This window comes from Macaca nemestrina, chromosome 10, assembly GCF_043159975.1.
Source record: "Macaca nemestrina isolate mMacNem1 chromosome 10, mMacNem.hap1, whole genome shotgun sequence".
In the NCBI taxonomy this organism is placed as follows: Eukaryota; Metazoa; Chordata; class Mammalia; order Primates; family Cercopithecidae; genus Macaca; species Macaca nemestrina.
The window spans coordinates 75612722-75626174 of record NC_092134.1 but is presented as its reverse complement, the minus strand read 5'-3'; the positions used below and the strand labels follow the sequence as shown (position 1 = coordinate 75626174).

General features: G+C 43.5%; 1 protein-coding gene across 6 annotated transcripts in view; it reads left to right on the top strand.

Annotated features, from left to right (window-relative positions):
• The first annotated feature begins 272 nt into the window (after positions 1–272).
• LOC105474073 (Ts translation elongation factor, mitochondrial) overlaps positions 273–13453 on the top strand; it is a 32544-nt gene continuing 19363 nt past the window's right edge. For 5 of the 6 annotated variants that reach the window (XR_003016336.2, XR_982661.2, XR_982662.2 and 2 more), the window contains exons 1-5: positions 273–375; positions 613–786; positions 3855–3983; positions 4727–4849; positions 10334–10421. Coding sequence is in view for 3 of the 6 variants with exons in the window: in XM_011728380.2 (XP_011726682.1) it covers positions 319–375; positions 613–786; positions 3855–3983; positions 4727–4849; positions 10334–10421 (571 nt within the window). In the remaining 3 variants the exon portion in view is untranslated. Of the gene's footprint in view, positions 376–612; positions 787–3854; positions 3984–4726; positions 4850–10333; positions 10422–12751; positions 13350–13453 lie in introns of those variants that run through there. The other variant, XM_011728379.2, reaches the window with a different exon arrangement.

The window sequence follows — 13453 nt, the reverse complement described above, 5'->3', positions numbered from 1 at the left end:
CCTGTAGTGCCAGCTATTCGGGAGGCTGAGGCAGGAGAATGGCGTGAACCCGGGAGGCGGAGCTTGCAGTGAGCCCAGATCGGGCCACTAGCATTCCAGCCTGGGCGACAGAGCGAGACTCAAAAAAAAAAAAAAGAACCAAAAACAAATGTGTAGTCTCAAGATATCAAGTAGAGGAGAGGACTGTGTTCCTCCGGCCAGCAGGTGGCACCATCCTCGTTTGGTGCGTTCCGCTGGAGAATTGTGGCCCTTCCGCCGCGCCGTAGGTTGTCGCCTCACCTTTGCGCCCGCGGGAGGGAGTTTACTGCGGCTAGGGAGATGTCGCTGCTACGGTCATTGCGTGTGTTCCTGGTCGCGCGGACCGGGAGCCACTCGGTGAGGAGTCCTGGTCCTGGTACCGGCCTGCTTTCCCTGCAGCTCTTCTGTGCGCCTGTACCTTTCCCTTCCTCCCAACCCCGTTTGACTCCATCCCACCTTCCCGGACAGCATTTCCTCTGCCCAGTCCAGTCCCGGTGCACCCCCGTTTGCACACCGTCCACTCCCTGCCAGTGTACCCTCCACCCTCTGGAGTTTGCTGCTTCCTGCCTCTCATCCCTTTCTTACCCCATCCAGGCTGGGTCTCTTCTGCGTCAGTCGCCCCAGCCACGGCACACACTTCATGCTGGGCCCCGTCTGTCTGCCTCGGCCTCCAGCAAGGAGCTCCTCATGAAACTGCGGCGGAATACAGGCTACTCCTTTGTAAATTGCAAGAAAGCTCTGGAGACTTGTGGCGGGGACCTCAAACAGGTGTGTGTGTGGAGGGGTGCAGGGCAGAGTACTAGAGCTCGACCTCAGACTCTTGGAATGGTCACGCTGGGGAGCGTGAAGTTAGACCTGCTCTCCAGTGACCATAATGGCATAGCCCTAAGTGGAAATCTGGCTTAAATGACAACCTTGGCCTTCACTTTGTCTTATTTGGAAGCAATTGAGTATCCCAGGATTAACAAACCAGACTCTTATGGTGTTTCTTGTTGCCTGGAGCTGAAAGGGTTTGTGTGAGCTTTACAGTTAGATCGATCAGGAGTCACATTGTGGTGCCCCACCAGTCTGACTTTAGGCGCATATTTATTTATTTATTTATTTATTTTTTATTTTTATTTATTTATTTTTTTGAAACGGAGTCTTGCCTTTGTGGCCCAGGCTGGAGTGCAATGGCGCGATTTCGGGTCACTATAACCTCCGCCTCCTGGGTTCAAGCGATTCTCCTGCCCCAGCCTCCCTAGTAGTTGGGATTACAGGCGTGCGCCACCACACCCGGCAATTTTTTTTTTTTTTTTTTTTTTTTGTATTTTTAGTAGAGATGGGGTTTCGCCGTGTTGGTCAGGCTGGTCTCGAACTGCTGGCCGCAGGTGATCTGCCCGCCTCGGCCTCCCGGAGTGATGGGATTACAGGAGTGAGCCACCGCGCCCGGCTGACTTTAGACATCTTAATTTTTCAGAGTTGTGTAATTTTTGTCTGTGCAGCCATGCATCTCTTAACTAGGAAGACACATTCTGAGAAATGGGGTCGTTAGGAGATTTTGGCTTACGCACGTCATAGAGTATTTACACAAATCTAGATAGTGTATTGTACTACAGCCTGGGTTATATGGAATAGGCAGCTGCTCCTAGGCTGCAAACCTTTACAGAATGTTACTGGACTGAATACTGTAGGCAGTCATAACACAGTGGTAAGTATTGTGTATCTAAACATGGAAAAAGTACAGTAAATAGGCATAAAACATAAAAAAGATACATCTCTATAGGGAACTTATGTATGGAGCTTACAGGACTGGAAGTTGCTCTGGGTGAGTCAGTGAGTGGTTAGTGAATAAGAAGGCCTGCCTTAGGACACTATGGTACACTACAGTGGACATCAAAACAGTACACGTATGCTACATTAAATTTGTAAGAAATTTTTTCTTCGATAATAAGTTAACCTTAGTTTAAGGTAACATTTTTATTTTATAAACTTTTAACATGTTTTAAACTTTTGGACTCTTTTGTAATAACAGTGTAAAACATACTGTACAGCTGTGCCAAAATATTTTTCTTTATGTGCTTATTCTGTGAGCTTTTTTCTATTTTTAAAATTTTGAACTTTTTTTTGACTGGGCGTGGTGGTTCATGCCTGTAATCTCATCACTTTGAGAGGCCAAGGCGAGGAGATCACCTGAGGTTGGGAGTTCGAGACTAGCCTGATCAACATGGAGAAACCCCGTCTCTACTAAAAAACTATAAAATTAGCCGGGTGTGGTGGCGAGGGCCTGTAATCCCAGCTACTCGGGAGGCTGAGGCAGGAGAATTACTTGAACCTGGGAAGTGGAGGTTGTGGTGAGCCGAGATCGCGCCATTGCACTCTAGCCTGGGCAACAAGAGTGAAACTCTGTCTCAAAAAAAAAAATTCAAACTTTTTTTTTATTAAAAAATGGTTTATTTATTTATTTATTTATTTTGAGACGAGTCTTACTGTCTCCCCCAGGCTGGAGTGCAGTGGCACGATCTGGGCTTACTGCAAGCTCTGCCTCCCAGGTTCACATCATTCTCCTGCCTCAGCCTCCCGAGTAGCTGGGACTACAGATGCCTGCCACCATGCCTGGCTATTATTTTGTGTTTTTAGTAGAGACGGGGTTTCACCATGTTAGCCAGGATGGTCTCTATCTCCTGACCTCGTGATCTGCCCACCTCGGCCTCCCAAGGTTCTGGGATTACAGGCATGAACCACCGCGCCTGGCCAAAATTTTTTTTACCTTAAAAAATTGTTTTGTTACGGGCGCCTGTAGTCCCAGCTACTTGGGAAGCTGAGGCAGGAGAATGGCGTGAACCGGGGAGGCGGAGCTTGCAGTGAGCCGAGATCTGGCCACTGCAGTCCAGCCTGGGCGACAGAGTGAGACTCCGTTTCAAAAAAAAAAAACAAAAAAAAAAACTGTTTTGTTAAAAACTGAGACACAAACACATACATTAGCCTAGGCCTACACAGGAGTGGGATCATCATTAACACTGTGTTCCACTTCCACATCTTGTCTTGCTGGAAGGTCTTCAGGGGCCGTAACGGGCATGGACCTGTTGTCTCCTATGATAACAATGTTTTTTTCTGGAATACCTCTTAAAGGACCTGCCTGAAGCTGTTTTACTGTTAAATTTTTTCAATTTTTATTTTTTTGAGACAGAGTCTCACTTTGTCACCCAGGTTGGAGTGCAGTGGCGTGTTTGATCTTGGTTCACTGCAACGTCCGCCTCCTGGGTTCAAGAGATTCAACCTCCCGAGTAGTTTATCAGTTGGAGTACACTCTAAAAAAACAATAAAGTATATATATTATAGTAAATACATAAACCGGTAACATAGTTGTTCATTGTTTCAGGTATCGTGTACTGTGTATAATTGTACGTGCTATATTTTAATAGGACTGGCAGCACAGAAGTTTTCTTTACACTAGCATTGCCACAAACATGTAGGTAATATGTTGCCCTACAATGTTAGGAGGGCTACAGTGTCACTAGACAATAGGAATTTTTCAGCTCCATTATAATCTTAGGGACCATCATCGTATGTGGAGTCCGTCATTGTTCGAAATATTGTTATGTGCTGCATAACTGTATAAAGAAAATACAACTGTGTGCCCCATAGGGTTGTTGTGAAGATTAAATTCATCCAAGGCACCGGTTGTAATAATACCTGGTGCTTGGCATTTAGTGGTAGACTGCCAGTAAATGATAGATTACTTCAGTTTCTGTTAGAGAATTTAGAGAATCAGGAAACCTGAGCATATCTTAGAATTACATTTAGTTCTAAATTCTGTGACTTTGTTGTCTGCTCTTTTTCTTCTCAATTTATAGGCAGAGATCTGGCTCCACAAGCAGGCCCAGAAAGAGGGCTGGAGCAAAGCTGCCAAGCTCCAAGGGAGAAAGACCAAAGAAGGCCTGATTGGGCTGTTGCAGGAAGGAAACACAACTGTATTAGTAGAGGTGAGTTGTTGGAAATTCCAGATACCAAGAATAGCTGTCCCTTGGGTATAAAGCTTGTAGTAGGCCCTTTATCTTCTTGAGGAAGAGATCTGTTTAAGAACCATAAAGGGTAGTTGAAGTTAAACTCATGAAACCTTGGGTATTAGTTATGAATTCATTTAAGTATAGAAATGTACTGGTGTGTTGATGAGAAATGGCCTAGCAGTCTAGAATATTACTCCTGAATGTGAGTCTGGTGCAGCCTTACCCCTTGTCACTGATTGTTTCCTGGAACAGTTAGATTACAAAGTTAATTATATTAATTGTTGTTGAATAGAGTGTAGCTATTTTAGAGGAGGTTTGGGGGCCATAATTGGTGAAGAATCAGGTGTGGATTAGTTTAGAATGAGAGGTGGGAATAAACAAGATAATAGCATAAGTGGTTTGGAGTTGGGATGGCTGGAGAATGAGGTGATGATGGTGTGCAGACACAGGTAAGTGGTGAACTTGTGGTGAGTCCTTCAGGACATTATTGAACCATCTTCCAAATATACAGGCTATTGCTAACTCACTGACCCAACGTGAATCACTTCATTCTGTTTCGGGCTAGGAGAGGAACTGTAGCTTTAAAATTTTGGAGTCATTTTTTTTTTTCTGTTGAGTCTGTAGCTTGTTCTGTCAGTATCTTGATTTACTCTCCAGCCTTAAGGCACTTTTGGAAATTATTAAACAGCTTATACAGCTATATCAATTTGTTCCCACAGGTAAACTGTGAGACAGATTTTGTTTCTAGAAATTTAAAATTTCAACAGTTGGTCCAGCAAGTTGCCCTTGGAACCATGATGTATTGTCAGAGCCTAAAGGATCAACTCTCTACATACAGTAAAGTAAGTTTGGGGTTTGTCTTCAGTGTGCTGAATTTGCTCTCCTCATTGGGTCTTTGCTGTTCCTGTTTTAGACACTCTCATGTCTCATTCCCTTACTTCACATCTCTGCTTAAATGCTATCTCTTTGCATAGGATTACCCTTCCCCCATTACTATATCCCCATGTCGTGCTTCATTTAACATTTTTTATTATGGTGTTTATATATTACATTTTAATTTAGCTGTATGTTGTCTGTCTTCCCCAATAGAATGTAAACTTTATGAGGCAGGGAATTTGTCTTTTCACTGTTGTATCTCTGGTGAAAGAGAATTGGGCCCACTACTTAGTTGGAGTTCAATAAATCTTTGTCAGATGAATGAATGAATGAATGCATGCATGCCAGTGAAATGGAGTTAGCCAGATCAAGTGAAGCCATTTTAGGCTTTGTGTTCAGAAATTTGGAATGATCTTAGGAAAGGATTTCTAAATAAAGAGATTGGAGCCGGATGTGGTGGCTCAGGCCTGTAATCCCAGCACTTTAGGAGGCTGAGGCAGGCGGATCACCTGAGGTGGGGAGTTCAAGACCAGCCTGACCAACATGGAGAAACCTGTCTCTACTAAAAACACAAAATTAGCTGAGCGTGGTGGCGCATGCCTGTAATCCCAGCTACTCGGGCAGTTAGAGCAGGAGAATCGCTTGAACCCGGGAGGTGGAGGTTTCAGTGAGCCGTTGTACTTCATCCTGGGCAACAAGAGCAAAACTCCGTCTCAGGAAAAAAAAAAAAAAAGAGAGATTGGAAAAGACACAGTTTAGGAAAATAAGCATATTCTTATCCATAGAGGGATCAAGGAAAGGAATTATGTCATTCTGCCTTTGACTCAGCTTTATTGCCAAAGCAAAAATGAACCAACCACTCACAGTAATTTTTTTGAATTTATTACTAACTTTTTTATCTTCTTTATCCTTCTCTTGAGATGTCTTGGTAAATGTTAATTATTACTGGCATTACATAGTCATATTACATGGAAAACAATGTTGAGATTATTTTTTTTAATTGTATTGAGTAGATAAGTCACTTGAACCAGAAATTTTAGCTCTGATTTTATCAGTAAACACCAGTGTACTCTTTTTTTTTTTTGTTTTCGTTTTTGTTTTTTGAGATGAAGTCTTGCTCTGTTGCTCAGGCTGCAGTGCAGTGGCTCAATCTTGGCTTACTGCAACCTCCACCTCCTGGGTTCAAGCAATTCTCCTGCCTCAGACTCCCGAGTAGCTGGGACTACAGGCATGTGCCACCACACACGCCTAGTATTTGTATATTTTATAGAGACAGAGTTTCACCATGTTGGCCAGGCTGGTCTTGAACTCCTAACTTCAAGTGATCTTCCTGCCTCTGCCTCCCAAAGTGCTGTGATTACGGGCGTGAGCCACCATGCCTGGCCTCAGTGTACTCTATCCAGATTCACCATTTGTTAACATTTTACTGTGTTTGCTTTATCACTTCTTTTTTTCTTTTAAATAGAGACAGATCCGGCTTTCTTGCCCAGCCTGGAGTGCAGTGGCACAATCATTGTTCACTGATGCCTCAAATTCCTGGGCTCAAGTGGTCTTCCCACCTCAGACTCCTGAGTAGCTGGGACTATGTGTGCACATCACCATGCTAGGCTCTTTTTTAAGTTTTTTGTAGAGACAGTCTTGCCATCTTGCCCAGGCTGGTCTCAAACCTCTGGGCTCAAGAAATCCACCTGCTTTGGCCTCCCAAAGTGTTGGGATTACAGGCTTGAGTCACTACAGCTGGCCCTGTCACTTTTTATGTACATGTTATCATCGCTTTTTTTTTTTTTTTTCTTTGAGATGGAGTCTCTCTGTCACCCAGGCTGGAGTGCAATGGTGCCATCTCACTCACTGCAGCCTCTCCCTCCCGGTTCAAGGGACTCTTCCACTTCAGCCTTCCAAGTGGCTGGGATTACAGGTGCCTGCCACCACACCCGGCTAATTTTTTTGTATTTTTAGTAGAGACGGGGGTTTCACCATGTTGGCCAGGCTGGTCTTGAACTCCTGACCTCAGGTGATCCGCCCACCTGGGCCTCCCAAAGTGCTAGGTTTACAGGCATGAGCCACCGCGCCCAGCCCTTTTTTTTGTTTATTCTTATCTTTTGGGTTTATGTCATACTTTTCTTTCCTCAAGTGTGGAATGGGCCACTTCTTCAAGGAGTCCTAGTCCTTTTTAGCTGGGGAATGGTTTTTAGAAACCAAGATTTGAGTATTAGGTGTGCTGATTTCTTTGTTTTTTTTTGAGACAGAGTGTCTTTCTGTAGCCCAGGCTGGTGTGCAGTGGCGCGATCTTGGCTCACTGCTACCTCTGCCTCCCGGGTCCCGGTTCAAGCAGTTCTGCCTCAGCCTCCCGAGTAGCTGGGATTACAGGCACATGCCACCATACCCATCTAATTTTTGTATTTTCAGTAGAGATGGGGTTTCACCATGTTGGCCAGGCTGGTCTTGAACTCCTGACCTCGTGATCCACCCACCTCAGCCTCCCAAAGTGCTGGGATTACAGGCATGAGCCACTTCGCCCAGCCAAGTGTGCTGATTTCTACTGAGATGTCATTTGTTCTTTTAGCAGACAGTGCAGGTGTATGTGCTGTGTGTATGTGGTTCCTTTTTCATAGCAACTTCAATATGTTTACTGTTTTTACCTATGTACTCATATGTACTCAGTGTTACAACATATATACAAAATTGTTTCAGAATTGCTACCCCTGACCACTGCAAATAACAAAACTACTAAGGAGTTCAAGATTTATTTGTAGTTCGTTTTGTCTTTACATTGAAGTTAGGTGGTCACGTGACTCTGTTATTTGGATTTTTTTTTTTTTCCTTCTGTGAGGTTATGTTACTCGTTTGAAATATAGTTTTATATTTCTTAGTAGTCAACATTTATTTTCACCCCAAATATGTGATTTAATTTTATTTTTTAAATGTGTGGGGTTTTTTTGTTTGTTTGTTTGTTTTGGCTGGGTGCCGTGGCTCATGCCTGTAATCCCAGCACTTTGGGGTTTGTTTGTTTATTTTTAAAATATTTTTTATAGTTATAGCGATGAGGTTTCACCATGTTGGCCAGGTTGGTCTCAAACTCCTGGCTTCAAGTGATCTGCCTGACTTGGCCTCCCCAGAGTGCTGGGATTATGGGCATGAGCCACGGTACTGGGCCAGGTTTTTTTTTTTTTTTTTTTTAAGATGGAGTTTCACGCTCATTAGCCAGCCTGGAGTGCAGTGGTTTGATCTCAGCTTACCACAGCCACCACCTCCTGGGTTCAAGTGATTCTCCTGCCTCAGCCTCCTGAGTAGCTGAGATTACAGGCACCCCCCACCACACCTGGCTAGTTTTTGTATTTTTAGTAGAGATGGGGTTTCACCATGTTGGCCAGGCTGGTCTCGAACTCCTAACCTTAGGTGATCCACCCACCTCAGCCTCCCAAAGTGCTGAGATTACAGGCGTGGGCCACCGTGCCTGACTGGCCAGATTTAGTTTTATTTTTGAATATATAAAATACATTAACAAAGTCCTCAAAAGTTGAAACTGTCAAAAAAAAAAAAAAAAAGCTATACTCGGAGAGGTGTTACTGCTTCTGTCCCTTCTACCCTGTTCCCATCCATCTGTTTACTTAGATAACCAGTGTCATTGGATTGTGGTTATCCATTTTCAGTATTTCTTTTTGCAAAAATAAGCATATTAATACAAATAGTTCTTTGTTGCACAGATAGTAGTATAATACGCATATACACTTATAATTTGCTTTTTTCACTTAATAATATATCCTGGAAATACTCCATAACAATTCATGAAGGTGATCCTTTTTATTTTTTCCAACTACATAGTATTCTGTTGTATGGATGTGCTATAGTTTAATCTCCTATGTTTGGGCATTTAGGCTGTTTTTACAATTTTATGATTAGAAATAATTGTTCAATGAATAAACTTGTGCAGTATTATTGTAAGTATATCATCAAGGTGAATTCCTAGAAATAGGATTTCAGGGTCAAAGGATAAATACATATGTAGTTTTATTAGATACTACAATTTCACATCATTGGATTTATACCATTTTGCATTCCCATCAACAATGTGCAAGTTTAGCTCTAACATTTTATGATTTTATGAAAATATTGTTCTTGGCCAGGTGCGGTGGCTCACGTCTGTAATCCTAGCACTTTGGAAGGCTGAAGCAGGTGGATCACTTGAGGTCAGGAGTTCAAGACCAGCCTGGCCAACATGGTGAAACCCTGTCTCCACTAAAAAATATATAAAAATTTGCCAGGCATAGTGACGCATGCCTGTAGTCCCATCTACTCGGGAGGCTGAGGCAGGAGGATGGCTTGAATCTGGGAGGCGGAGGTTGCAGTAAGCTGAAATCATGCCACTGCACTCCAGCCTGGGCGGCAGAGCGAGACTCCATCTCAAAAAAAAGAAAATACTGTTCTTTTTTTTTTTTTTTTTTTTTGAGACAGAGTCTCGCTCTGTCGCCCAGGCTGGAGTGCAGTGGCCAGATCTCAGCTCACTGCAAGCTCCGCCTCCCGGGTTCACGCCATTCTCCTGCCTCAGCCTCCCGAGTAGCTGGGACTACAGGCGCCCGCCACCTCGCCCGGCTAGTTTTTTGTATTTTTTTAGTAGAGATGGGGTTTCACCGTGTTAGCCAGGATGGTCTCGATCTCCCGACCTCGTGATCCGCCCGTCTCGGCCTCCCAAAGTGCTGGGATTACAGGCTTGAGCCACCGCGCCCGGCCGAAAATACTGTTCTTGGCTGGGTGTAGTGGCTTACGCCTGTAATCCCAGCACTTTGGGAGGCTAAAGCAGGAGGATCTCTTAAGCTAGGAGTTCGGGACCAGTCTGAGCAACACAGGGAGACCCCATCTCTATATTTAAAATAAAAAGAAAATAATTGTTCTTGATTTCTAGGAAATTACATTCTAAGAAGTTAGACTGGAGGATGAGAGTGGAATGTTATTGGGGTGGTGCAGTGATAGAATAAAATATTTATAAAGATGGAACTGTTACCAATTTTTAACATCCTTGGCTTAATGAAAATATTATCTACACTTAGTTGTCTTAAATAATTTTTATTTTTTTTTTGAGATGGAGTTTCAACTCTGTTTCCCAGGCTGGAGTGCATTGGCACAATCTCAGCTCACTGCAACCTCCGCCTCCCAGGTTCAAGCGATTCTCGTGTCTCAGGCTCCCCAGTAGCTGGGATTATAGGCGTGTGCCACCATGCCCAGCTAAGTTTTGTATTTTAGTAGAGATGGGGTTTCACCATTTTTGCTAGGCTGGTCTCAAACTGCTGAACTCAGGTGATCCACCCTCCTCGGCCTCCCAAAGTGTTGGGATTACAGGTGTGAGCCACCATACCTGGCCAATAATTTTCTTAGAAATAGACTATTTTTGCCTATTCTTTTGATAATTTGAATAGTACAGAATCAGTTCATGTTTGTTTTCTTTGTGTACTTAGGGCTTCTTAAATTCCTCTGAGCTTTCTGGACTTCCAGCTGGGCCTGACAGAGATGGCTCACTCAAGGATCAGTTGGCTTTAGCAATTGGTGAGTATTTGTAAAGGTTCTGGAAACTGGAAATTAGGGACTGGATCTCTATCTTGTTCCTCCAAATCTAGGTCAAGAATCATGTGCCTACAAGGGTCAGATGATATGAATGTGAGAAGTGGTTTGTGTGTTAGATGTTAGGGAACATTAGGCATCTTAAAGAGCTCATACGCTGCTGGAGGAAGTGTCATTACCAAGCTCTAACCAATTGTTATATCTAGGGAAATGGAGTCCCGGGGTCATCAGAATTTCTAAATTCCTTAAAAAGATTTACATTTATGTCCAAAATCTCACAGGTTTTGGCTGTTTGCAACTAATTAAAATTATTTTCATTACTGTGCCAACAAAACAAAGCATGTCTTCAGGCAGAGATGGCCTTTTGACTTCCAGCTAAGTACTTTAGCATACACTATAGGGAAAATAGTACATTAAAGATTATTTTCTCTTCTTTATAAAAGGTTGCAGGACAATTGAGCATTGTTTTTAGGAATTTGATCTTTCTTTTCAAAAAATCTGGTTGTGAATTTGTAAAGATACATTCTTTTAGAGCCTGTTGGCTATAGGAACCACATCTGGATCATTGTGGTGGGACTAGCGGGGATCTTGCTTTCTTCCTAAGTGCTTGATGTAGGGAGGGTGGTAGGGAAGGGTTGGAGCTTGCTGGGAATTTACTGCTCATCTGAAGTTTCCAGTCAAAGCATCAATTCCGTTTTTATCAGGTCATCTTGTATTATCTATGATGTTTCAATGAGTCATGGGTTAGAAACCAGGCAGACAGCTGTGTATGGGGCTTATTAAGAAATTCTGGAAGAGCTGGGTGTTTCAACCTTGTCGGTTTCTGGGAATTAACTATTGGGTATATGCTTTGAGCTATTTTCAAATTCGTTTTGGTTTCTGTATTCTCCTTTTCCGTGACTTTTAGATATTACTGTGGCTCATCCAGGCATACTTTCTGTTTATGGTTCTCATAAATAACTCTGACAATATTATTTTTTCTATTTTTGATGAGGACTTTCTCCTGATACAAGGGATGATCAGGACTTGTCTGTGTCAGTTATGGAGCATTCAGGATGGTGGGAAAAAGTACTTAATTGCTTTGGAGTCAGATCTGAGTTTTAATTTTAACTCTGCCTTGTGTTACTGGGTGGGTTACCTAAGTTCTCTAAGCCTAAGCTTATTGTAATAATAGCTAGCTTTTGAGTGCTCACTCTGTGCCAGATACTATAGTTAATGCTCTCTCTCTCTCTTTCTATATATATATATATTTTTTTGAGATGGAGTTTCGCTCTTGTTGCCCAGGCTGGTGTGCAATGGCATGATCTCGCTCAATGCAACCTCTGCCGCCAGGGTTCAAGAGATTCCCCTGCCTCAGCCTCCCAAGTAGCTGGGATTACAGGCATGTGCCACCATGCCTGGCTAATTTTTGTATTTTTAGTAGAGATGGGGTTTCTCCATGTTGGTCAGGCTGGTCTCGAACTCGCGACCTCAGGTGATCTGCCCGCCTCGGCCTCCCAAAGTGCCGGGATTACAGGTGTGGGCCACTGTGCCCAGCTGCTTTTACATATATAATTTATTTCTCCCCAAAACCCTGAAAGGTAGGTGGTCTCATCTCTATTTTAAAGGTGAGGAAACAAAGGCTTGATAAATTTAGTAAATGAGATTATGTCATTGAGTCACTTGCCCAAGGTCATATAGTCAGTAGAGAGGCAGAAGTGAGACCTGAGTCACACATACTTGTGTCACCACAACCTGTGTTTGTTTGTTTGCTTTTTGGAGAGAGAGTCTTGTTCTGTTGCCCAGGCTGGAGTGCAGTGGTACGATCTCAGCTCACTACAACCTCTGCCTCATGGGTTCAAGTGATTCTCCTGCCTCAGCCTCCTGATTAGCTAGGATTACAGGTGCACACCACCATGGCCAGCTGAGTTTTGTATTTTTAGTAGAGACGGGGTTTCATCCACGTTGGCCAGGCTGGTTTTGAACTCCTGACCTTTGGTGATTCACCCACCTCAGCCTCCCAAAGTGCTGGGATTACAGACATGAGCCACCACACCCAGCCTCACAACCTGTTTTTAAGTACCAGAGTGCCTGGTACATAGTTGATGCTTCATAAAGGTATTCTTCACTTCCCCCACTCCCACTGCCCCGCCCCATGCCCCTTTTCCTCTTTATACAAAAACTGAAAGTGATGTCTCTTCATCTTACTGCATAGCCTGTGTAAATGCAAAGGGACTGTCTTCCAAACTGGGCCTCTTCTGTTCTTATTTTGGTACCATCACAGACATCACAATTTGTTGGTGTGTTTGGTTTTTTGTTTTTGCTTTTTTTAATAGGAAAACTGGGAGAAAACATGACTCTTAAACGAGCTGCATGGGTGAAGGTGCCATCTGGGTTCTACGTTGGCTCTTATGTCCACGGAGCAATGCAGAGTCCCTCACTTCACAACCTGGTGCTGGGGAAGTATGGGGCCCTGGTCATCTGTGAGACGTCTGAACAGAAAACAAACCTTGAAGACATTGGCCGCCGCCTTGGGCAGCATGTGGTGGGCATGGCCCCCCTCTCTGTTGGCTCCCTGGATGATGAGCCTGGGGGGGAGGCAGAGACTAAGATGTTGTCCCAGCCATACTTGCTGGATCCCTCCATTACCTTGGGGCAGTATGTGCAGCCTCAGGGGGTGTCGGTAGTAGACTTTGTGCGGTTTGAATGTGGAGAAGGTGAAGAGGCAGCAGAAACTGAATAGGTTCTAGAGACTTTCGGCCCAGGAGGAATATTTATTTTTAGCTCTGGACATCATTACAAAAAGGAGTATTTCCCAAGCCTCTTCAGACTGAGAATGTATTTTTCATTTGAGTTATAACGAGATTATAGACTTCATGGGTAAAATTATTAAATAGTTATATAATAAAAATAATTTTTTCCTTGTTTGCATAATACTGGGTTTAGCTTTTCTGTGCCTCTCAAAAATAATGGGCGGGCCTTATTGACGTGATTGACAGTGTCTTGGAGAACAGGCATCAACAATACTGCTGCTCCCT